The sequence below is a fragment of the Cervus elaphus genome, chromosome 8, assembly GCF_910594005.1.
Source record: "Cervus elaphus chromosome 8, mCerEla1.1, whole genome shotgun sequence".
NCBI classification, from domain to species: Eukaryota; Metazoa; Chordata; class Mammalia; order Artiodactyla; family Cervidae; genus Cervus; species Cervus elaphus.
The window spans coordinates 32,654,877-32,681,187 of record NC_057822.1 but is presented as its reverse complement, the minus strand read 5'-3'; the positions used below and the strand labels follow the sequence as shown (position 1 = coordinate 32,681,187).

General features: G+C 38.9%; 2 protein-coding genes across 2 annotated transcripts in view; one reads left to right on the top strand and one right to left on the bottom strand.

The window, feature by feature from the left end:
* Positions 1-26,311, top strand: part of SPAG16 (sperm associated antigen 16) — a 965,654-nt gene that overhangs the window by 495,109 nt on the left and 444,234 nt on the right. The gene's annotated exons all lie outside the window — the stretch shown is intronic.
* On the bottom strand, positions 919-3,505 carry LOC122698723 (GRIP1-associated protein 1-like). The gene is given in 2 exon segments (XM_043910137.1): positions 919-1,894; positions 1,897-3,505. Coding segments are annotated over 2 exon segments (2,508 nt in total). The 5' UTR covers positions 3,500-3,505; the 3' UTR covers positions 919-989.

Genomic DNA, 26,311 nt, shown 5'->3' with positions numbered 1-26,311 from the left:
ATAAGGCATACTTTCTCTATGTTATTTCACTAACTGAACCATATATTAGAAACAATTCAGATGCATATAGATGAAACTAAAGGTGTTCTAATAGCAGTGAATATAGGTGTTTTAAAACATGCTCCATTATTACTTTTTTCAGTTCAGTTCAGTCAGTCACTCAGTCGTGTCCGACTCTTTGCGACCCCATGAATCGCAGCACGCCAGGCCTCCCTGTCCATCACCAACTCCCGGAGTTCACTCAAACTCATGTCTATCGAGTCGGTGATGCCATCAAGCCATCTCATCCTCTGTTGTCCCCTTCTCCTCCTGCCCCCAATCCCTCCCAGCATCAGGGTCTTTTCCAACGAGCCTACTCTTTGCATGAGGTGGCCAAAGTACTGGAGTTTCAGCTTCAGCATCCATCCCTCCAATGAACACCGAGGACTGATCTCTTTTAGGATGGACTGATTGGATCTCCTTGCAGTCCAAGGGACTCTCAAGAGTCTTCTCCAACACCACAGTTCAAAAGCATCATTTTTTCGGCACTCAGCTTTCTTCACAGTCTAACTCTCACATCCATACATGACCACTGGAAAAACCATAGCCTTGACTAGACAGACCTTTGTTGGCAATGTAATGTCTCTGCTTTTTAATATGCTATCTAGGTTGGTCATAACTTTCCTTCCAAGGAGCAAGCGTCTTTTAATTTCATGGCTGCAATCACCATTTGCAATGATTTTGGAGCCCCCCAAAATAAAGTCAACCACTGTTTCACCATCCATTTCCCATGAAGTGATGGGACCAGATGCCATAATCTTAGTTTTCTGAATGTTGAGCTTTAAGCCAGCTTTTTTTTTTTTCTTTTTTTTTCAGGCCTCCAACCCCTTTAATGTCCAGTCTCCCAACCTATTTGATATTGGCCCCAGCACCCATTTTCCCACAAAAGCCCAAGGGAATGGTGTCCTGGGAGCCAGGGAAGGAAGTGAGTGGGTGCAGCCTGCAGGTCTTTAGCTGGCTTCTCCTGGTTCTAGGTCGGGGTCGGGGAACCCCACGCACTCCTTGCTGAGCCGCACAATTTCCTGGGACAGAACTTCCATGTCCTTGTGCAAATGCATATTCTTGGTCAACTGCTCTTCCAGCATGTTCTGTAGCTTCTTGTTCATCTCCCGAAGGTTCTCATCACCTGGCTTCACTAGGTCTCTCAGGACGCTGCCCAGCCCGCTGCGGTCTGTGTGGCCTGCTGCCACAGATACATCAATCCGGCTGTCCATGACGTAGGTCTCAATGATGGCACTCTTCCGGCAGAGGTCCTCTGCCATGGATGCACTGCTCACCTCCAGGTGCTTCACCTTCTCCTCCAGCATCCATTTCTCCTGCTGCATCTCTGCCAGGCGCTGAAAGAGCTCAGCCACTTCCTCATCTGACAGCTCTGCTGGCCGGGGGGGCTGGGCCTGAGGGCTGCTGGATAAGGACCTCGCTGGAACAGTTGAGCTCGCCTTCTCCCGCAAGATCTCGCGGTAGCTGAAGGAGGAGACGCTACTGCTGTCCCCAGTCTGGGTCCGGCTTGGTGAGTTCATCTCTGAGAGAACCAACTCCTCAAGCCCTGAGCGGCTCTTGCTGTTTGTGAGGATGTCTTGCAGCCGCTCCTGCAGCTTATCTGCCCGTTTCCGCTCTAGGTGCAGCTGCCGTTTGAGGTCCTTGAGCGCAGCACTGCCCTTCTTTTCCAGGATTCGCTGCCCATCCACTGTGTCCTTTACTTCCTGCTTCAGGCTGTTGATGGTCTTCAGGTGACAGTCCCGCTCCTCCTGGGCCTGTCGGAGCTGCTCCTGCACACCCTGTAGCTCCTCCTCCTTGCTCTTCAGCTCACTGGCGTGCTGCTCCCGACACTGCCTGAGGGCTTCCTCTTGTTCTGCTGCTGCTGCTGCAGAGATTCCTCAGCCTCCTTCAAGCGCCGTTCAAACCAGCCCTTGGCTCCATCCATAGAGTGCACCTGAGCTTGAAGTTCTTCTACCGTCTGCTGAAGAGTCTCCAGTTCCCGCGTTCGAGCCTTCTCCTCACGGATCTGCCCACGCAGCTCCTCCTCCTGCCGCTTCTTGTCTTCGTGCAGCTCACGGAGCTCACGCTCGTAGCGGGCCCGCACTCCCAGCACCTCCTTCTCATGCCGTAGTCGCACTGCTCCCAGCTCTTCCTTGTGCTGGGATTTCTCCTGCAGTGTCTCCATGGCCAGCTCATCCAACATGGCCTTCCGCTTCTCAGCACTCTTCCGAGCCTCCTGTAGTTCCTGGATCAATTGCTCCTTCTCCTGCCCAAGTTCCTGGAGTTGTTCCAGCAGCCGACTATTGGCCCGCGATGACTCCTGGAGCTGGCAGTTCAGGTCATCTTTCTGTCCCATGAGGTCCTCATACTGAGTCTGCCGCTGCTGCAACTCAGCTGTCAGTCCAGCAGTTTGTTCCCGGAGCATATTCAGTTCTTGGGTCTTTGCTGTTTGGATCTGCTCCAGGGCAGCCAGGCTAGTTCTCAGAGCATTATTCTCAGTCAAAAGTCCTTCCACTTGTTCCTGCGCATCTGCACTCTGAAGGGACACCTGATCCTGTAGGGCTCGCAGAGCTGCTGCATGCTCCAGGCGCTCCCCTTGCCGCTGATCTCTCAGCTCTGCCAAGCTCTGATTGGCAGCCTCGAGTTCCTGCTGCAGCTTTTGAGTTCGAGCCAACTGGGCTTTGAGATCAGCCTCCTTCCGCTGTTGTAACTCCTCAATCTTGTTCCGGCTGTCATTGAATAGTGTCTCCTTTTCTGTCTGCAGACGGCAAAAACTTTCTTGTTTCTTTTTCAGTTTCTCGGAGAGCTTAGCAAGTTCTTCCTGCAGCCTGGATGTTTCAGCCTGCTTCAAGGTCTCCAAGCCTTGCAGTTGCTCCCAGAGCAATCTCTTTTCTTCCTTCTCCATTTCCCATTTCAGCTCCACTTCTGCCAATGGCATGGGGGCCATGATAGGGGAAGTTGAGACCCCTGGGGGGTCCCCTTCACCCTCACAGGCAGCTGGGGACCTGCCAGCCTCTTTCCCATAGCGCTCCTGCAGGGCTGCCACGTTCTTCTGCAAGGCTGTGTTCTCCGCCTGCAGTCTCAGTAGCTCCCCATCCACAAGGCTCCCAGCTTGGGCAGCCCCAGCCTTCAGTTGCTGGTTCTCCCGCTCCAGCTGTTCCATCTGGCTGCAGAGCTTGCTGAACTCGGCCATAAGCATGCTGTTCTGCAAGCGGAAGTCCTCCTCCTGGCTATGCAGCTTTGCCTGAAGCATCTCATTTTCACTCAGCAGCCCCTCGACTTCCTGAGTTTTCTTGCTCTTGCTCAGTGCCTTCTGAGCTTTGCTGAACTCCTTATCCAGGTAGGCAACCTTCTGTCGAAGACTGGTGAGTTCAACACCATTCTTGCGTAGTTCATCTGAAAGCTGGTAGTTGTTTGTCCGGAGTTCTAGTAGCTGAGCCTGCATCCGCTGAAACTCCTCTTCAGACAGAGCTTGCGCCATGTTCCTCCCCCCACCCCCCCAGGCCAGCTTTCATTACTGTGTTAGCACCAATGAAAGCAAACACTTTGACATATCAGAGATGCAGCCCTGCTTCTCGACTCCCTCCCAAATGAATCTGGTCAATAAATGAATCTTCATCCTCCTCAGTAATAATGAAAAGAGTTTGCTGTATTTTTTCATCCATATATGTTAAAAGATATATGGGCATAGTACACATGGGTTAAAAAAATCACACAGTTTTATATTTAAGGTTTGATCATATCATATATATAGTACACTTATGCACGTTTGTGTATATCTGAATGTTGATGTATATACACATGCTAGTATTAAAGCAGTGTATTCAGATGTTCAGCTCTTAATTTTAGACTACTGTAAATATTTTACTATCTCAAATATTCTAAATAACATCTAATCAAAGTGTGAAAGTGTTAGTCACTTAGTCATGTCCGACTCTTTGTGACCCCATGAACTGTACCCTGCCAGGCTCCACTCTCCATGGAATTCTCCAGGCAAGAATACTGGAGTGGGTTGCCATTTCCTTCTCAAGGGGACACTTTCCTGACCCAGGAATCGAACCCAGGTCTCCTGCATTGCTGGCGGATTATTTACCATGTAAGCCACCTGGGAAGCCCCTAATCAAAGTTGTTTATTTATTTATTTACTGACTGATTTACTTATTCTTTCTCTATGATTCCAAACCCTAATTTGTTTCAAAACCATTTATTTGAGACAGCAAAAAACTATTACCATGCCTCTGAAACATTGTTTTAGAATTTGTGGAAATGGTTTTTATTTAAAGAAAACTCAAGATTTGATTCAGTTGTTATTGAAATAAATTGAATGCCCAAGTACATCAAATCAAAAGATGTAAACTGTTTGATATAAAAATAGAAAGTCATAAAAGGTTCAGTTCAGTTGCTCAGTCGTGTCCGACTGTTTGTGACCCCATGAGTCGCAGCACGCTCCCTGTCCATCACCAACTCCTGGAGCTTACTCAAACTCATGCCCATCGAGTTGGTGATGCCATCCAGCCATCTCGTCCTCTGTTGTCCCCTTCTCCCCCTGCCCCCAATCCCTCCCATAAAAGTCTAGGTAGAACTAAAACACTTTCTTATATACACAGTGTTGCTTAAATGGGAAATACTTTTTATTTAGATAATGAAATTGAATTTGTTCTGTTAAATAAAACACTAGAGACATTTTTTCATAGAAATGTTAAATATTGTTTCTTCATAGTACCTAGCATGAGTTTGTACAAAATTCTATCATGTATCCGTGAGAGCAGAACTTGTTAGTGGTGTGTGTCCTGTGTAGGGAGTGAACCAGATCTTCATTAGTCAGGGAACATGAAAAGTTTGTTCCTTGGTCTGGCCTTCATTCAGTTCCTTCTTAACCTAGAATGGATCCTGCGGGAAGCATTGCCTCTAGCAGGATTCCATCTGCTAGAAAAGTCATCCCTTCTGATTTGGCCCATAACTCAGACATTTAAAAATTAATGATACCTAATGAGTTAAATATAGTTATTGTGTGTGTTATCATTTGAATATATGTCCTATTAAAATTTTCTTACTCATAAATTTAAGACTTTAAGTTATGGTTGGAAATTCATGGTGATTATTTAAATATGCATTCTAAGAAGTACAGTGTTTCAGCCTAGAAACACAAAACATACCTTTATATGAAGCCATGACTACTATAAAAAAGTGAATTAATGATATTTTTCTCTTGATTATACTTGGTCCAATGTCTGACAAGTTTATAAAAGTATCTGATGTTTCTAGTTTTAGTGGTGTTATGTAAGTCATTTCATTGTCTAGTTCTCTAGTTACCATTGACAAATTAAATGCCCTTTTTAGAGGATATTAATGTCAGTATCTCGAGAATAAATTTTACTGTGAACTTGGCTTCATTAGTACACAAATATAAATTAATATATCATATGTATATGCAAAACTGTAGCAATAAATTATGTATCTACACCTCAAAGTTACTGCCTAGATACTTAATATTCATTATATGAAATGTAAATTTCTTATACAACTAACATTAGCAAGCAAATGTGTGGTGATTATTTATGTAGCCCTCTATTCTTTGCTCTCATTTACTGTTAATCATATCAAAGGAGACTATGACATCTTATACTTGAGGCTTTCAGTGGTATTGCAACAATAAATTAGTTCTTAATTATCTGAATTATCATGACTCTTACTCAGTTTAGTTCAGTCACTCAGTCGTATCCGACCCTTTGCAACCCCATGGACTGTAGCATGCCAGGCTTCCCTGTCCATCACCAACGCCTGGAGCCTACTCAAACTCACGTCCATTGTGCCAGTGATGCCATCCAACCATCTCATCCTCTGTCATCCCCTTCTCCTCCCACCTTCAGTCTTTACTGGCGTCAGGGTCTTTTCTAATGAGTCAGTTCTTCGCATCAGGTGGCCAAAGTATTGGAGTTTCAGCTTCAGCATCAGTCCTTCCAAAGAATATTGAGGACTGATTTACTTTAGGATGGACTGGATTGATCTCCTTGCAGTCTAAAGGTCTCTCAAGAGTCTTCTCCAACACCCCAGTTCAAAAGCATCAGTTCTGCAGTGCTCAGCTGTCTTTATGGTCCAACTCTCACATCCATACATGACTACTGGAAAAACCATAACTTTGACTAAACAGACTTTTGTTAGTAAAGTAATGTCTCTGCTCTTTAATATGCTTTCTAGGTTGGTCATAGCTTTTCTTCCAAGGAGCAAGTATCTTTTAATTTCATGGCTGCAGTCACCATCTGCAGTGATTTTGGAGCACCCCCCCAAAATATAGTCTTTCACCTTTTCTATTGTTTACTCATCTATTTGCTATGAAGTGATGGGATCAGATGCCATGATCTTAGTTTTCTGAATGTTGGATTTTAAGCCAACTTTTTCACTCTCCTCTTTCACTTTGCTCAAGAGGCTCTTTAGTTCTTCTTCGGTTTCTGTCATAAGGGTGGTGTCATCTGCATATCTGAGGTTATTGATATTTTTCCTGGCAATCTTGATTCCAGGTGGTGCTTCATCCAGCCTGGCATTTCGCATTATGTACTCTGCATATAAGTTAAGTAAGCAGGGTGACAGTATACAGCTTTGATGTACTCCTTTCCCGGTTTGGAACCAGTCTGTTGTTCCATGTCCAGTTTTAACTGTTGCTTCGTGACCTGCATACAGACTTCTCAGGAGACAGGTCAGGTGGTCTGGTATTCCCATCTCTTTAAGAATTCCCTATGATTATAGAGTGGCAGGGACAAATAGATTCAAGGGTTTAGATCTGATAGACAGAATGCCTGAAGAACTATGGGCCTAGGTTCGTGGCATTGTACAGGATGCAGTGATCAAGACTGTTCCCAAGAAAAAGACTATGTGCAATGCAAAAAGGCAAAATGGTTGTCTGAGGAGGCCTTACAAATAGCTGAGAAAAGAAGAGATGCAAAAGGCAAAGGAAAAAAGGAAAGATATACCCATTTCAATGCAATATTCCAGAGAATATCAAGGAGAGATAAGAAAGCCTTCCTCAGCAATCAATGCAAAGAAATAGAGGAAAATAATAGACTGGGAAAGACTAGAGATCTCTTCAAGAAAATTAGAGATACCAAGGGAATATTTCATGCAAATATGAGCACAATAGAGGACAGAAATGGTATGGACCTGACAGAAGCAGAAGATATTAAGAGGTGGCAAGTATACACAGAGGAACTATACAAAAAAGATCTTCATGACCCAGATAACCATGATGGTGTGGTCACTCACCTAGAGCCAGACATTTTGGACTGTGAAGCCAAGTGGGCCTTAGGAAGCATCACTACAAACAAAGCTAGTGGAGGTGATAGAATTACAGTTGAGCTATTTCAAATCCTAAAAGATGATGCTGTGAAAGTCCTGCACTCAATATGCCAGCAAATCTGGAAAACTCAGTAGTGGCCACAGGACTGGAAAAGGTCAGTTTTCATTCCAATGCCAAAGAACGTTCAAACTACTGAACCATTGCACTCATCTCACAAAACTAGCAATGTAATGCTCAAAATTCTCCAAGCCAGGCTTCGACAGTACATGACACTTACTACCTGTGTTAATATTCCTCTCACTAAAATCATTGTAAGAACCCAGTACCCAAACTGGAATAGATTGTTCATCTTCCCTTCAGAGGCTATTGGGTTTAATCCCATATGACTGACAGCCTTGTTTATTTGGATCATCACAATAAAATGAGCCATTATGTTCTGGTTATTGTCCATATATCCACTAATCAGCCTTGATCTCTCATCACCTCTGATTTCCCTTCCACTGTATGCTTTGGAATCCAGTGCCTGACATTAGCAAAATATCTTGTATAGTCCATCTCTTCATTGTACTCTATATTTTTTTACTTAAACTTGTCTCCCTTGAGGAGATGAAGTGCCTTTTCCAATAGAGCCTATAACTAATTCCCCTTAATTTTTTTTCCAAAAAATGTATAACATAATAAATTGCAATCATTATACCCTGTCTTTGAGGTATAAACACATAAAATGTGTTTGAGATTTTTTTTGTTGCATTTACTGATTTAGCTGGGGGCCACAAATTTCCCCCATCACTGAACCTGAAAGTTTGTTCACTAATGTAGTTCCTAGTACTCAAATTAGGAGCTCAGACTAGAGTTTGGAACATACTGGGAAAGTAATATATATATTTTAAATTGACGGTTCAATTCCCTCCATGCTCTTCATTGTCACTTCTAGACTGCTTTCTTTCTTCCCACCTCATCGCAAACCACAAAAACACATTCTTTGAGACCAAACCATTAGCCACTCGTTCATTGTCTTGTCATATACTGACTTCCTGGTCTTATCTGTCAGGTTTTACATGATTTATCACATGGCTTACTGGGTTCACTGAATGCAGCATCACTATCCAAGCAGAAAATTTGTGTGAACTTCTTGGACTTCCAATTTCTTTACCTCTGTACTTACAACAACTTTCAAATCTCAGTTTCAGGTTTTCTGCACTGTAAGCACCTTTCCCTCCTTTCCCTGGCTTACATCCTTTGAGACCACTTGCTCCAACAATTCTGTGTTTCCAGTAGTATTGATAGTTTATTGTCTCCACTATTTTTTCTCTAGTGCTGATAACAGCCTTCCAGTTTCTCCCTTCTCATCCAGATTGAAATCCAAAGACCATCATAGTGGTCTGTCCTTCCCACACAGCTTCAGATCCCTTAGTCCTCTCTTCTTCTACATTTCTTGCCTGTCAATACCCCAACTCTATTTAAACCAAATTTCCTCACCACTCGCTGCCTGTACCTGGTCAGTTGAACATGGACAGGAAACATACACACACACCCCCCGGAACTGTGATGATTGATCTCACTTTATAACTTCAGCTCACAAGTTGAATCCTACTGCATTTCCTTCATCAATTAACTATCTACCATACAAAATGAATATTTCATTTCCTTTCTGCTCTCTTTTTAAATTCGTAATACCTCACTTTACTCCTCCCCCCGCCCCAAGTTCAAACCTCTTGTTCTAACTTCTGCTTGCTACTGTTCCATTGACCAAAGCAAGTCACATGGCCAAGACCAGGACCGGGGTAAGAAGTGACTACCTAAAAGTGTTCATTTAAGGAGAGGAATAAATGGCAACCGTTTTTCAAAAAATATACCCTCTTTCTAACCCTTTTCCCATCTTATAGTGAACATTGCTCATACGTGTCCGACTCATTGTGACCCCATGGACTGTAGCCTGTCAGCCTCCTCTGTCCATGGAATTCTCCAGGCCAGAATACTGGAGTGGGTAGTCGTTCCCTTCTCCAGGTAATCTTCCCAACCCAGAAATCGAACCCAGGTCTCCTGCACTGCAGATGGATTCTTTACCAACTGAGCCATCAGGGAAGCCCTGCTCCTCTTATAATCATCTTCCAAATGTGACTGTAGTATTAAAATTGTATTTTAACCATATTATAGATTTCATACTTCTTTGGTTGACCTAGGTATATATAGACTTTTAGGATCATCTCTAGACTAAAATGGAGTCTGATTTCTTGTCTCAATACTTAAAATAGATTGTTGGATAAATTCTGATAAATAGGTTATTGGAGTAATTTTAGGCTATCAGTACGTCTCTGCTCAGTATACTTTAGATGATCCCTACTACTCCTTTATACCTTTTTTATTTTGAATTATTTTAATTGCCTAAAATAAATGTAAACAGTTTTCATGTACTCTTCACCCAGATTCCCCCAGTGATAATATCTTACTGTTACATATTATCAAAACTAGGTAACTGACATTGATACAATATTATTAATGCAAGCATGGACCTTAGTCTAATTCGCCAGTTTCTCCATACATGTGTGTGTGTGTGTAGTTTCATGAAATTTTATCACACATGTAAATTAGAGCAACCAATGTAACCTTATATAATCAGGATGTGGACTATTCCATCACTGTACAAAAACTCTGTCACGTGACCTTAATGGTCACACTCTTCCTCTAGCCCTAATCCTTCAACACCCTCAACCTGCTCTGGTTTCCATTACTATAATGTTGATTCAAAATTGTTATATAAATTGAACCATACAGTATGTGAGCATCTGAAGTCGGCTCCTTTTCAGTGAAATTGAGATTCACTTAACTGTCTTGGATATCAATAGTTAATCCTTTTTTATTGTTAAATAAAAGTTGCTTAAGTATAGCAGTTGGCTTTTATATTTGCTCCTCAAAGGATGTTTCATTTGTTTCTATTTGGGGAATAGTACAAATAAAGCTGCAGTGAATGTTCCTGTGTAGGTTTCTGTGTGGGGCTTCCCAGGTGGCACTTGTGGTAAAGAACCCACCTGCCAATACAGGATACAAGAGACATGAGTTTGATCCCTGGGTCAGGAAATCCCCCTGGGTGGAGGTGGAATGGCAGCCCACTCCAGTATTCTTGCCTGGAGAATCCCACGGACAGAGGAGCCTGGTGGGCTACAGTCCATGGGGTTGCAAAGAGTCGGACATGACCGAAACGATTAGCACACACACACAGGTCTTCATTTCTTTGGAATTTATGCCTGAGAGTACAATTGTTGGGTTGTGTGGTAAGTGTACTCTTAGCTTTATTAAAAACTGCCAAACTGTTTTCCAGTGTAATGATACTACTTTTACATTACTATCACAATACATGAGAAATCCAATTTTTCCACATGCTCATCAGAATTTGATATTATTAGTAGTTTTTATTATCTTAGCTATTCTAATAGGTGTATGGCAGCATCTTATCATGGTCTTAATTTGCATTTCTCTCATGGCTAATGATGTTGAACATATTTTCATGTTCAGTTGACCCTTGAACTACTTAGAGGTTAGGGACACTGGCCTCTGCTCAGTCAAAAATCTGTGTAAAACTTTAATCAGTCCTCCAAATCCACAATTTAACCAGCTGTGAATTTGGTAGTACTGTAGCAGATCTTTACTGAACAAAATCCATGTGCAAGTAGACCTGCACAATTCAAACCTGTGTTTTTAAAGGGTCAGCTGTAGTTATTTGCCACCCATGAAGTATTTGTTCATGCTCTGACTCAGTTTCTAATTGGATTGTTTTCTTACTGTGGATTTTCTATTGAAAGGTTTTTTTTTTTTTTTAATTTATTTTGGATGCACATCCTTTGTCAGAGAGTTTTGTGTAAGCTGCGGGATCACTGATGAAAATCAACAAATAAAAAAACAAAATATTTGATTTTTAGAAAAAGTACAAGAGTAATTTAGTGGAGGAAAGTGAAAAATCAGTTGACTATATTTAATTGAGTTCATTTATGGATTCTCTATTCCACTGATATATGCATTTATTATTTCTTTAATACCATACAGTCTAGCTTACTCTAGTAAGTCTTAAAATCAGATAGTGTGACTTCTTCAGTTTTTGTTTCTTTTCTTTTAAATTTTGTTGAGACAGTCTAACTTTGTTCTCTAAAACCTATCTAAAATCATTTAATCCTGATTTTCCTGGCCATTAAATTTCATGTTCTTTTTCTACTTAATATCTCTTTTTTTTCCCCAACCCTCACTAGTGTCTTATTGCTTATTGTTTTATTTTTTCATGCTCCTCCTCAGAATTAAATCCCCTCTAAATTCTCTTCCAGTAATCCACATTTTATTTCCTTCTATAATTAAGTGGGAGACTGTGCCCTTCTAAGAAGCCTCTCTGCCTCACCCTCAGTCTCTGATGGATACCCTCTTCTTTCCTAATCATTGTTTTCTTGTTAAAGTCAGATTGTGAGTTTTAAGTCCTTAATCATGCACACACAAACAGGAATAAACTCCTCCACATATACTTTAAGATCCACATATAATTTAAAAATTAATAACAATGAACAATATGTATAAGAAAGCCCATTAAGATTCAGTTTTTGTATATGAAAATCCCTTTGATGCTTTCTCTTTACTTATACTTTAGAATATAAAATTCTTTTAAAAATTCTGTCTTTCTCTGTTTTTCCCTTTTCTCTTTGCCCTTTATCCTCCTTTTTGGTGTAGTGCCTAAGGCACATGCTGCTTCATTCTGTTAGGTAATCCAGCACTGGCTTTTCTCAATAATTTGTTCTGTCATAAAGCATTCATGTTTCTGCTCTAATTCTCTTATTTTTGTTGTCATTCTACCACATCACAATCTCTGATTTTCTCTACCCTTTAAAATATTCTGTGAATGGCAGATTATCCCACCTTTGACCTCATATTTTTTCTTATAATCCATTCTTAAATCTTCACTCCTTTTAAAGTAAGCTTTACTTCCTGAACTTTCCCATGTATTTCTGTCTTAGTTTCCCATGTATTGCAAACAGTTAAATGGCTCCTCCAATTCTCTTTCCTTGACAGATATGTAACTTCTGTACCTGAACTTGAATAAATGATTCCATATGATTTTTTTTCATCCACTGTCTTCAGCAATAGGATCCCTCTGACCTTGTCTTCAGAAAGCCATGTTGACTGGGAACTAAGGAAATCTGAGTACTTGATACGTTCTCTCTTCAGATAACTAACATCTGCAGGATAGAATGATGAAAAAGTTCAAACTCTATGAAAATAGTATCTAAAAACATTTTATAGGTGGCAGGATCACACTAAATTATCAAATTCCTTTTTTTTTTTTTCAAATTCCTTTTTAATGTACAATTTTTTTTCATACAATAGTGCAGATGAGTTAAATCCAGTACTCTAATGAGTTAAAAACGCTTTTGACAAAATGATCACCATCCTTAACTTTCAGTATATATTTGTTTGCACTACGAGGTCTTTGGTATTCAGACTTTTTTGTCAGAGCAAATAAGGATCAACTGTAGGATTGAATGAATATTGTCACTGAATATTTAACTCCAAATATTATTTTACGATGCCTGGTGGTTTAGATGCTAAGTCATGTCCAACTCTTGTGACCCCATGGACTGTAGTCTGCCAGGCTCCTCTGTCCATGGGATTCTCCAGACAAAAATGCTGGAGTGGGTTGCCATTTCCTTCTCAAGAGGATCTTGCTGACTCAGGGATCGAACCTGGGTCTCCTGCATTGCAGGCAGATCCTTTACTGACTTAGCTATGAGGGAAGCCCTACCATACCTACATGTGACCTTTATTTTGACTGTACGATGAGGTGTATGAAAGCAGGTTTGAATCTGACAAAATTAAAGATACACAAATCTATGTACAGAGATGCCTCTGCTCCTATATTCAGGTGAAATGTCATGCAGCACATTCAGGTTATTTTTTAAAATTAACATTAATTAAGATGATTTTTTTCTCTTCATTTAGCACATCTTTAATGTATAGCACTCAGTCACTGAGTACATGCCTTACTTATGTGAACAAAATGTAACCTTTATTCAGGTAACACAAAAATATAAAATGTTGGCTCAGAAGTAACAGATATATTTCACTGATATGAATTGGCACTTATTTCTTTTTTTAAAAAATTTTATTAATTATTACCAGAGTGGTTTTTTTTTCATTTATTTTTATTAGTTGGAGGCTAATTACTTTACAATATTGTAGTGGTTTTTGCCATACATTGACATGAATCAGCCATGGATTTACATGTGTTCCCCATCCCGATCCCCCCTCCCACCTCCCTCCCCACCCCATCTCTCTGGGTCTTCCCAGTGCACCAGCCCCGAGCACTTGTCTCATGCATCCAACCTGGGCTGGTGATCTGTTTCACCCTTGATAATATACATGTTTCGATGCTGTTCTCTCGAAACATCCCACCCTCGCCTTCTTATTTCTTATTCATGAGTTCTACAGCATAAGCAGAGATTCACCTGAATCTTAAATTGTTGTTGTCCAGTAGACTCTTTGTGTCCGACTTTTGTCCTAGTTGTGTCCCACTCTTTGTGACCCCATGAACTGCAGCAACCGGGCTTCCCTGTCCTTCATCATCTCCCAGAGTTTGCTCAAACTCATGTTCATTGAGTCCGTGATACCGCCCAACCATCTCATCCTCTGTTGCTCTCTTCTCCTCCTGCCTTTCTTCTTTCCCAGCATCAGGCTCTTTTCCAATGAGTTGGCTCTTCACATCAAGTGGCCAAAGTATTGAAGCTTCAGCATCAGTCCTTCCGGTGAATATTTTCAGGACTGATTTCCTCTCTAATTGACTGGTTTGATCTCCTTGCTTTCCAAAGGACTCTCAAAAGTTTTCTTCAGCATCACACTTCAACAGCATCAATTCTTCAGTCCTCAGCCTTCTTTATGATACAACTGTTACATCTGTACATGATGACTGGAACAACCATAGCTTTGACTAGACCTTTGCCCACAAAGTAATATCTCTGCTTTTTAATATGCTGTCTAGGTTGATAATAGCTTTTCTTCCAAGGAACAAGCATCATTTAATTTCATGGCTACAGTTAACATCTGCAGTCATTTTGGAGCCTAAGGTAATAAAGTCTGTCAGTCTTTTCATTTTTTCCTCATCTATTTGCCATGAAGTGATGGGACTGTGTACCATGATCTCAGTTTTTTGAATGTTGAGTTTTAGGCCAGCCTTTCACTCTCCTCTTTCACCTTCATGAAAAGTCTCTTTAGTTCCTTTTTCCTTTGCCATAAGGGTGATGTCATCTGCATTTAATCCAGCAATTCCACTCTTGTGTATGTACCAAAAAGAATAGAAAGCAAGGCCTCAAAGAGAGATTTGTACATGTATATTCATGGTAAGGCTTACCAGGTGGTGCTGTTGGTAAACAACTAGCCTGCCAGTGCAGGAGATGCAGGAGACTTGGGTTTGATCCCTGGGTCAGGAAGACCACTTGAGGAAGAAATGGCAACCCACTCCAGTATTCTTGCCTGGACAATCACATGGACATAGGAGCCTGATGGGCTATAGTCCATGGGGTTGCAAAGAACCGAACATGATTGAAATGACTTAGCAGGTATGCTCATTTGCAGGAGAATCACTCATAATGCCCCAACAGTAAAAGCAACCAAAGTGTTCATGGGTGGATGAGTTTTAAATAAAATGTAGTATATACATAAAATAAATTAGCCTGAAAAAAAGAAAATTCTGAAACATTTTACAACGTGGCTGAAACTTGAGAACATTATGCTAAATGAAATAAGCCAGTTACAAAAAAACAAATGCTATGTGATTCTACTTATGTTGTGTGCCTAGTACCTAGAGTAGTCAGATTCCTAAGAGACAGAAAGTAGAAGGATGTTTGCCAAAGAACTGAGGGAGTTGGGGAAGAATGAGGAATTGTTTAAAGCTGTAGAGTTTCAGTTTTGCAAGGTGGAAACAATTCTAGAGATATGATTGTGTAACAACATAAATGTACTTGAAATGTTCACTGAGAAATGGATAACCATTACCACCATTAAAAATATGCATTACTTTTATGCATAATTAGTTTTGGCAAGCAAGGCTAAAGTTAGATTAATTCAATAAAGAATTTGTTTTTTTTGTAGGAAAAAATAGTAAATGAAAGAATCCATATAATCATTTTAATATTTGTCGAAAAGAATGGATAAAATTTAATAAATTTTCCTGATTTTAAAACTTGTTCAGTTCATTTGCTCAGTCATGTTCGACTCTTTGTGACCCATGGTCTGCAGCATGCCAGGACACCCTATCCATCACAAACTCCCAGAGTTTACTCAAACTCATGCCCATTGAGTTGCGGATGCCACCCAACCATCTCATCCTCTGTCATCCCCTTCTCCTCCACCTTCAATCTTTCCCAACATCAGGGTCTTTTCAAATGAGTCAGTTCTTAGCATCAGGTGGCCAAAGTATTGGAGTTTCAGCTTTAGCATCAGTTCTTCCAATGAATATTCAGGACTGATTTCCTTTAGGATGAACTGGTTGGATCTCCTTGCTGTCCAGGGGACTCTCAAGAGTCTTTTCCAACACCACAGTTCAAAAGCATCAATTCTTCAGTGCTCAACTTTCTTTATAGTCCAACTCGCTCATCCATTCATGACTACTGGAGAAACCATAGCTTTGACTAGATGGACCTTTGTTGATAAAGTAATGTCTCTGCTTTTTAATATGCTGTCTTGGTTGGTTATAACTTTTCTCCCAAGGAATAAGCATCTTTTAATTTCATGGCTGCAGTCACCATCTGCAGTGATTTTGGAGCCCCCCAAAATAAAGTCTGCCACTGTTTCCACTGTTTCCCATCTATTTGCCACGAAATGATGGGACCAGATGCCATGATCTTAGTTTTCTGAATGTTGAACTTTAAACCAACTTTTTGACTCTCCTCTTTCACTTTCATCAAGAAGCTCTTTAGTTCTTCTTCACTTTCTACCATAAGGGTAGTGTTATTTGCATATCTGAGGTTATTGATATTTCTCCCAGCAATCTTGATTCCAGCTTGTGCTTCATCCAGCCCAGCGTGTCTCATGATGTACTCTGCATATAAGTTAAATTAGCAGGGTGACAATATACAGCCTTGATGTGCTCCTTTTCCTATTTGGAGCCAGTCTGTTGTTTCATGTCCAGTTCTAACTGTTGCTTCCTGACCTGCATACTGGTTTCTCTAAAGGCAGGTCAGGTGGTCTGGTATTCCCATCTCTTTCAGAATTTTCCACAGTTTGTTGTGATCCACACAATCAAAGGTTTTAGCAAAGTCAATAAAGCAGAAATAAATATTTTTTCTGGAACTCTCTTGCTTTTTCGATGATCCAGCAGATGTCAATTTGATCTCTGGGTCCTCTGCATTTTCTAAATCCAGCTTGAACATCTGGAAGTTCACAGTTCACGTACTGTTGAATCCTGGCTTGAAAAATTTTGAGCATTACCTTACTAGTGTGTGAGATATAACTCTTTACTAAAAAGCAATAGGGAAAATATAACTAAATGAAAAGAGAATTGTCTTTTTCAAACTTACAGGCAACATCTTCCTTAAAGTTGGAATTTTAAATGTATATCCCATAATCAGATATAATACTATCTCCCGTCATTCATTCCTAAAGTTTTAACCCCATGAACTCTTTTTTATAATTTGATATAGCAAAATTTATTTTAAAGTTTTGTAGGCAATGTAAGACATAAGAAAAATGACAAACTGATTTCATAACAGAAAACAATAGAGAAGAAATTGGTTTGTTATATATCAAATACATATATATTTGGGTGGGATATAGGGGATGGGTCTGGACCATCCCCTAGAGTAGGAAATGGCAGCCCGCTCCATTGGTACATGACTTACTATGGCCATCTCTGTTTCTCAGAGATATGCTGTGCATATAAAATGTATATGAAAATGTTATAATTGAAGTAGGAGTTTAGAAAATTAGGGAATGGGAAAAAATTTAGTTATCATTTTACTGTGTAAGCAATGAATGTTAATAAATTAAATAAGTATGAATGCATTAGTAATTTTTATAACAAGAAAAATGCCCCAATGTTCTTTTAGCTATAAAAGCAGAAGTGAAACTTTATATTATATACAATATAATCCTTTTGAGGTAATATGAATGTAAGCATATTATCTGAGAGAGTAGGAGAGAGAGAAATAATTTTCTTAAATATGCCAAAATGTTAGAATTTTTTTTCTGAGCTATATAATTAAGCATGATTTTTATTTTCTTTGATACATCTTGACATATTTTCCAAGTCTTCTTCAATATATATTTATTTCTTAATAATACCTGTTATTAAAAATAAGAATTAGACCCTGTACAGTGTTTGAATGAATTTCACTAAGTGCTTCTTGGCTGCTTGCTGGATCATTTTCCATGGTCTTTTGCCTACTCTATCTTGATTGATATGGTACATGACTTACTATGGCCATCTCTGTTTCTCAGTTGCTGCTGCTGCTAAGTCGCTTCAGTCGTGCCCGACTCTGTGAGACCCATAGACGGCAGCCCACCAGGCTCCCCCGTCCCTGGGATTCTCCAGGCAGGAACACTGAAGTGGGCTGCCATTTCCTTCTCCAATGCATGGAAGTGAAAAGTGAAAGTGAAGTTGCTCAGTCGTGTCCGACTCTTCGCGACCCCATGGACTGCAGCCTACCAGGCTCCTCCGTCCATGGGATTTTCCAGGCAAGAGTACTGGAGTGGGGTGCCATTGCCTTCTCCTTCTGTTTCTCTCCTCACTAAGGGAATCATGAGAGGCACCTGAAATTCACACCTGATCAGTTATTTCCTTCTGGTTCCAAGCTACCTACAGCTCATGCAGATCACATGAAGGTCACCTTTTAAAGCAGAAAGGGCTTCCCAGGTGGCACAGTGGTAAAGAATCTGCCTGCCAGTGCAGGAGACTCGGGTTTGATCCCTGGGTCTGGACCATCCCCTAGAGTAGGAAATGGCAGCCCACTCCAGTATTCTTGCCTGGAAATCCCGTTGGCAGAGGAGCCTAGTGGGCTACAGTTATGTGGTCACAAAGAGTTGGATGCAGCTGAACACACACATATACACCTTTGAAAAGGAAACTTAACCGTACCCAGCAGGAATTTCTCAAGTTGTTTAAAACTTTGAATAGCTTAATTCAGTTCAGTACTTCTTTTTCTACCTGTAAATTCAAGTAGTCTTCCGTATTCTTGTGATTTTTACATTAGAACTTGTTGTATCATTCAGCCTGCCTAATAAAGCTGTTCTCTCTCTCACACTCTCCAACCGCTTCACTTCAGCCTATATTCTGTCTGACAAAATCTCCCATCAGCCCCTTCTGTAATCGAACTCATAAATATGGCCATCAACATACCTGTTTATTTCTCCTTAGGTATCCATTAGAGAATTGGTTTTCTGTCACTTTGAATTTCACCCAATAAGACCTCTCAAATCCAACAAAGCTAGATCTCAAAGGTAAATAAAAAGATCAAAGTAGGGGCCCCAAAAGAGTCATTTTAAACACACAGATGAAATAATCTATAAAATGTGTGATATTCAAATACTGGTGTAGCTATTTGGGGGAAAAAGATACTTTTTATTTTTAATTCTAAAGTCAATTTTAGATTGTTTACTTAATTCTGAAAGTGTATATACATTAAAATATGTAGATATAAGCTTTTGTGCAAAGAACTAAGATGTCAATTCTACCTTAACCTCCTCTGTGATTGCTAAAAAGTAAGGTAATTATAAATTTAAAGTGTCATAATTTTTAATCTTTATTAATGCTAACATCTTAATTTTAGGTTAAATGTATATTGTAGGAGAATAGTGTTCTATGGACTTTGTACACATTCTATTTTACATTGAGGCTCTTTGCATAATCAATGTGTGTACTACACTTAGGCCAATTTATGGGACTTGAAGGACAATAGAATTACTTTAAATGATAATAGGGGTTTATAGTGGTTATGCTTCCTTTTATGACATATCAATGATTTATTTAATGGCCAGTCATTAATGTAATTCCATGTTTAAAGGTAGTTTACTTCTATAATATCTAACATATTATATATGAAGATGTCCACATAGCTGTCTAAATCCACTGATTTATAATTTCAAAATATCAACTACTTTCATTTAAGCCTATAGATCAGGCTTTTGCTGAAAGTATGGAAAATTTATAACGCTTAAATTTAGATGAACTGAATTCAAATCCTAAATCCTTGGACAATAATTTAAACTTTTTACTTCATTTCTCTTATATAAAACAGTGAATTTGAATTGAAAGTCTTGGATTTAAATCTGTGTTCCATCTGGTGTTAATGGATGTTTGACAAGGAATGTATTTCTTGATTTCTATAAAATCCAGCTCCGCTTTGTGAAATGCAAGTTGCAATATCACCTTGACAAAAACAGATGAAATAGTGAATATGAAAGTCTTTTGTAAGTTACAGGGCTTTATTCTAACTTTTGTACTTAGTACATATATATTTAGTGCCTATTTTTATGCTGAGTTTCCTCCATCTTGAAGTTTTCATATCTTAGTTGAAGCAAATACAAATAATATACATTCAAAGAATCAGATAGTATACATATTTGCAAAGTATTATCAATATAAGAAACTTGCAGAAGAACAGCTCTTTAAATAAATATGGAATGCTAAAGTAGTGGTGTATCCACCCTAAACTCCCTATCTCTTCACCCCATCCTTCCCCTTGACAATCATAAGTTCATTCTCTTAAGTCTGTCTCTTACTTACTTTGTAAGTAAGCTCATTTCTATCATTTCTTTTTAGATTCCACATATAAGGGATGTCATATGATATTTCTCCTCTCTGTCTGACTTAATTCACTCAGTATTGACAATCTCTAGGTCTGTCCATATTGCTGCAAATGTCATTGTTTCATTCTTTTTAATGACTGAGTAATATTCCATCATAGGGCTTCCTGGTTCAATGGTAAAGAATCTCCCTGCCAGTGCAGGAAACATGAGTTCAATCACTGCCTGGACCAGGAAGACCCCCTGGAGAAGGAAATAGCAACCCATTGCAGTATTCTTGCCTGGAAAATCCCATGGACAGAAAAGCCTGGTGGACTATAGTCCATGGGGTCACAAAAAGAATCAGACACAACTTAGTGACTAAACAACAACAAATATTCCATAGTGTATATATACACACTGCTATATTTAAAATGGATAACCAACAAGGACTTACTGTATAGCACATGGAATTCAGTTCAATGTTATGTGGCAGACTGGATGGGAAGGAAGTTTGGAGGAGAATGGATATGTGTATCTGTATGGCTGAATCCTGTTCACCAAAACTCTCACAACATTGTTAATTGACTATACCCCAGTACAAAATAAACATTCAAAAAAAAAAAAGCAAAGATATAGTGGCATTTGAAATGAGCTTTAAAAAAGAGAAGAAATAGAGCCCCAGGTAGAAAATCATGAAATATTTTAACGGGAACATGCTCTTTCATGGCTGTAGAGTAGTGCAAAATTAACTCTGCCCAGAGTGTGGGTTAGGAGGAAACGTGGAGAAAACTGTTTGTAAAGCATTTTGACACAGAAGAAGTAGGAGACCAAGCTGGGGATCTGGATTTTGTTGTTGGTTCAGTGGGGAGCTATTGGGGCTTTGTAATGTTTCTTAGTCTATATTATGGCCCACTGACTCCTATGCCTTTTATATTTGTTTCTCTAAATCTGGTATCAGTAGAAGATGCCAACTAGCTAATTCCTAAGACCTGAAACCCTGAACTCAAGTGTCACAGTTTAATGAATGTGGTTGTAAAATGTGGGGGGAAAAAAGCATAGACACATTTGACAATCTACTTACAAATATTTAACAGTAAAAAAATGGCAAAGTAATGAAATGTTGACAGATAAATGCTAAAAGTTTATACTAGTGTACCACTGATGAAAATGCCTGGGTTATCTCTTAGTTAATAGAATTTGCACACATTGTACTTTAGGAAAACATATATCCTGGTCTCAATAGAAATATTTGGTAGAAGTCCTTCTTCTGAGTATATGCATGAAATTAGACAATTCACATGATATGTGTATGCATATAGTCATTATACAGAATAAATGCTTAAAAATATGTGTGCTGAATGGGTGTATGGTAGAGATTGCATTTACTCATTAAGTTTACATAATTACCCCTTTTGCTCATAATACTGCCAGAACTGGCTTAATTTTCATTAAGCATGACTACAGTTTTCCTACACTAATCATATTAATGCCATACTTGTTTTGATACCCAAGAAAGTAATTAGGTTGTTTTTGATGATAGTGAGTATAATCTGTATATTAACAGGTTGGTATATGTTCCATTTCATTTTTTTCATTTCAACTTAAATGTAATCAACTGATAGTGATCCTAGTTAGCTAGCTGGCAGTTTAAATATGCATTCTTTTCCCCAAGCTTCTTTATTTTTTGAAGACCTGATTTTAGTAAAATTTAGAAGAAATTAAAAAAAATAGATTATTGATTGATATTCTAAATCTGAGTATATTGGTACCACCTCTTCAGATATAACTATTGCATCAATAGTGCAAAATTATACACTGCTAATTGAATTAAGTACTTTACCTTCATGTGGTATATAGAAAAAATTCATATTATTTGAAACTGAATGATATAAGTCCTTAGAAATTATATCTACCATGTTATGCTTATAATTATTACATATACAACTTGAATGTAAAATTAATGCACTGTGGGTTGTTTATTATGGTAATATATATAACATAAAATTTGCCATTGTCATCATTTTTAATTGTACAATTTTTGGTGGAAATAATTACAATTACAGTTACGGTGTTATACAACCATCACCAGAATCTATTTTAATATATCTTCCCTCATCCCAAATAGAAACTGCTTCTCAAAAGGCCAAAACATAGAATTATTATATGATCCAGTTATTCCACCTCAAATTTTTATCCAAAATATTTGAAAAGACGGATTCAAGCAGATGTCAGGTAAATATATATATGTTTAACTTCCTGAGGAACCACCAAACTGTTTCCTGCAATGGCTACACTATTGTCCATTCCTGCTAGAAATGTACAAGTGGTCTGGTTTCTCTACATTCTTACAAACATCTGTGGGTTTTGTGTTTTTTTTCCTTTCATTACAGCAGTACTGCAATAGTAAGTGAGATGTGTTATCTTCTGGTGTTGACTTGCAGTTTCCTAATGAAAACTGATGTTAAGCATTTTTCATGTGTTCATTGGACCATCTGTTCTTAGAGAAATGTCCATTTAAGATCTTTTCCCATTTTATTTTTGAGGTTGAGTTGTAGGAGCTTTTTTTATAATATATTCTGGATATTAATCCCTCTGTCCATCCTTTCGATATCTCCCCAGTCAGACAAGAACAGACAAACACAGTGAAGTATTGATAGGTCTGATACTCTGAAAGATTGAGGACAGTAGGAGAAGGAGGCAACAGAGGGTGGGATGGTTGAACGGCTTCACTGATTCAATGAATGTGAGTTTGAGCAAACTCCAGGAGATAGCAAAGGACAGGGAAGCCTGGTGTGCTGCAGTCCATGGGATGACAAAGAGTTGAACATGACTTAGCAACCAAACAACTGCTTCCTCCAGAACCAGGAACCATGAGCTCCCATCTTCACTGCAGCTGAGTCAGAGATAGGGTTGGACAAAGGCAAGTAAGAATGCTGCAGCTTCTTCCTACTATTTGTAGATTGCCCTTTTCTGAATTCAGCATTTTCTTGGTTACTATACATCCTTGCCTGTTTATTCTGTAGTACTCACAAAGTAGGTTGTAACCATTTCTGTCTGGTTTTCAATGTTTTTGTGATGAGATAGGGGTGTGGAGCTGCCTACTCTGTGATTTTGCTGAAGTCACACCCCTTTACTGGAGTCATTTCTTTTTTTTTTCTTAATTATTTTAATTGGAAACTAAATACTTTACAATATTGTGGTGGTTTTTGCCATATATTCACATGAATCAGCCACAAATGTGCATGTGTCCCCATCCTGAAATCCCCTCCCACCTCCCTCCCCATCCCATCCCTCTGGGCTGTCCCAGTGCGCCGTCTTTGAATGCCCTGTCTCATGCATCGAACTTGGACTGGTGATCTATTTCACATATGGTAATATACATGTTTCAATGCTATTCTCTCAAATCATCCCACCCTTGCCTTCTTCCACAGAGTCCAAAATTCTGTTCTTTATATCTGTGTCTCTTGTGCTGTCTTGCATATAGGGTCATTGTTACTATCTTTCTGAATTCCATATACATGCATTAATATACTGTATTGGTGTTTTTCTTTCTGACTTACTTCACTCTGTATGATAGGCTCCAGTTTCATCCATCTCATTAGAACTGATTCAAATGTGTTCTTTTTAATAGGTGAATAGTATTCCATTGTGTATGTCTATCACAGCTTTCTTATCCATTTGTCTGCTGATGGACATCTAGATTGTTTCCATGTCCTAGCTATTATAAACAGTGCTGCAAAGAACACTGGGGTACATGTGTCTCTTTCAACTCTGGTTTCCTCAGTGTGTATGCCCAGCTGTGGGATTGCTGGGTCATGTGGCAGTTCTATTTTCAGTTTTTAAAGGAATCTCCACACAGTTCTCCATGGTGGCTGTAAGTTTGCATTCCCACCAACAGTGTAACGGGGTTTCCTTTTCTCCACACCCTCTCCAGCATTTATTGTTTGTAGACTTTTTGATAGCAGTTGTTCTGACTGGAGTACCTCATTGTGGTTTTGATTTGCATTTCTCTGATAGTGAGTGATATTGAACATTTTTTCATGTGTTTGTTAGACGTCTGTATGTCTTCTTTGGAGAAATGTCTGTTTAGTTCTTTGGCCCATTTTTGATTGGATCATTTATTTTTCTTGTATTGAGCTGCATGAGCTGCTAGTGTATTTTTGAGATTAATTCTTTGTCAGTTGCTTCATTTGCTATTATTTTCTCCCATTCTGAAGGCTTTCTTTTCACCTTGCTTATAGTTCCCATCATTGGGCAAAAGCTTTTAAGTTTAATTAGGTCCCATTTGTTTATTATTGCTTTTATTTCCATTACTCTGGGAGGTGGATGATAGAGGATCCTGCTATGATTTATGTCAGAGAGTGTTTTACCTATGTTTTCCTCTAGGAGTTTTATAGTTTCTGGTCTTATATATAGATCTTTAATCCATTTTGAGTTTATTTTTGTGTATAGTGTTAGAAAGTATTCTAGTTTCATTCTTTTATAGGTGGTTGACCAGTTTTACCAGCACCACTTGTTAAAGAGATTGTCTTTTCTCCATTGTATATTTTTGCCTCCTTTGTCAAAGATGAGGTGCCCATAGGTGTGTGGATTTTTCTCTGGGCTTTCTATTTTGTTCCATTGATCTATATTTCTTTCTTTGTGCCAGTACCACACTGTCTTGATGACTGTAGCTTTGTGGTATAGACTGAAGTCAGGCAGCTTGATTCGTCCAGTTCCATTCTTCTTTCTCAAGATTGCCTTGGCTACTCGAGGTTTTTTGTATTTCCATGCAAATTGTGAAATTATTTGTTCTAGTTCTGTGAAAAATACCATTGGTACCTTTTAGGGATTGCATTGAATCTATAGATTTCTTTGGGTAGTATATTCATTTTCCCTATATTGATTCTTCCAATCCATGAACATGGTATATTTCTCCATCTATTTGTGTCATCTTTGATTTCTTTCATCAGTGTTTTATAGTTTTCCATATATAGGTCTTTTATTTCTTTAGGTAGATTTATTCCTAAGTATTTTATTCTTTTCATTACAATGGTGAATGGGATTGTTTCCCTAATTTCTCTTTCTATTTTCTCATTGTTAGTGTATAGGAATGCAAGGAATGTCTGTGTATTAATTTTATATATTGCAGCTTTGCTATATGCATTGATTAGCTCTAGTAACTTTCTGGTGGTGTCTTTAAGGTTTTCTATGTAGAGGATGATGTCATCTGCAACAGTTGAGAGTTTTCCTTCTTCTTTTCCAATTTCTTTTTCTGCTCTCATTACTGTGGCCAAAACTTCCAAAACTATGTTGAATAGTAGTGGTGAGAGTGGGCACCCTTGTCTTGTTCCTGACTTTAGGGGAAGTGTGTTCAATTTTTCACCATTGAGGGTAATGTTTGCTGTCGGTTTGTCATGTATGGCTTTTATTATGATGAGGTATTCTCCTTCTATGTCTGCTCTCTGGAGAGTGTTTGTCATAAAAGGGTGTTGAATTTTCTCAAAGGCTTTCTCTGCATCTATTGAGATACTCATATGGTTTTTATCTTTCAGTCTGTTATGTGGCATATCACATTGACTGATTTGCAGATATTAAAGAATCTTTGCCTCCCTGGGATAAAGCCCACCTGAACATGATGTATGATCTTTTTAATATGTTCTTGGACTCTGTTTGCTAGAATTTTGTTGAGGATTTTTGCATTTATGTTCAAAAATGATATTGGCCTGTAGTTTTCTTTTTTTGTGGCATCTTTGTCTGGTTTTGGTATTAGGTTGATGGTGGCCTCATAGAATGAGTTTGGGAGCTTACCTTCCTCTGCGATTTTCTGGAAGAGTTTGAGTAGGATAGGTGCATCTGTTAAGATGCATCTGTTAAGATTTTCTATTTCCTCCTGGTTCAGTTTTGGAAGGTTATACTTTTCTAAGAATTCATCCATTTCTTCCAAGTTGTCCATTTTATTGGTGTATAGTTGGCAATAATAGTCTCTTATGATCATTTGTATTTCCTTGTTGTTTGTTTTGATGTCTCCATTTTCATTCTAATTTGTTGATTTGATTTTTCTCCCTTTTTCTTTTCCCTTGATGAGTCTGGTTAATGGTTTGTCTATTTTATTTATGTTCCAAAGAACTAGCTTTTAGTTTTGTTGATTTTTGCTATAGTCTCCTTTGTTTCTTTTTCATGTATTTCTGCCCTAATTTTTATGATTTCTTTCCTTCTACTAATCCTGAGGTTCTTCATTTCTTCATTTTCTAGTTGCTTTAGGTGTAAAGT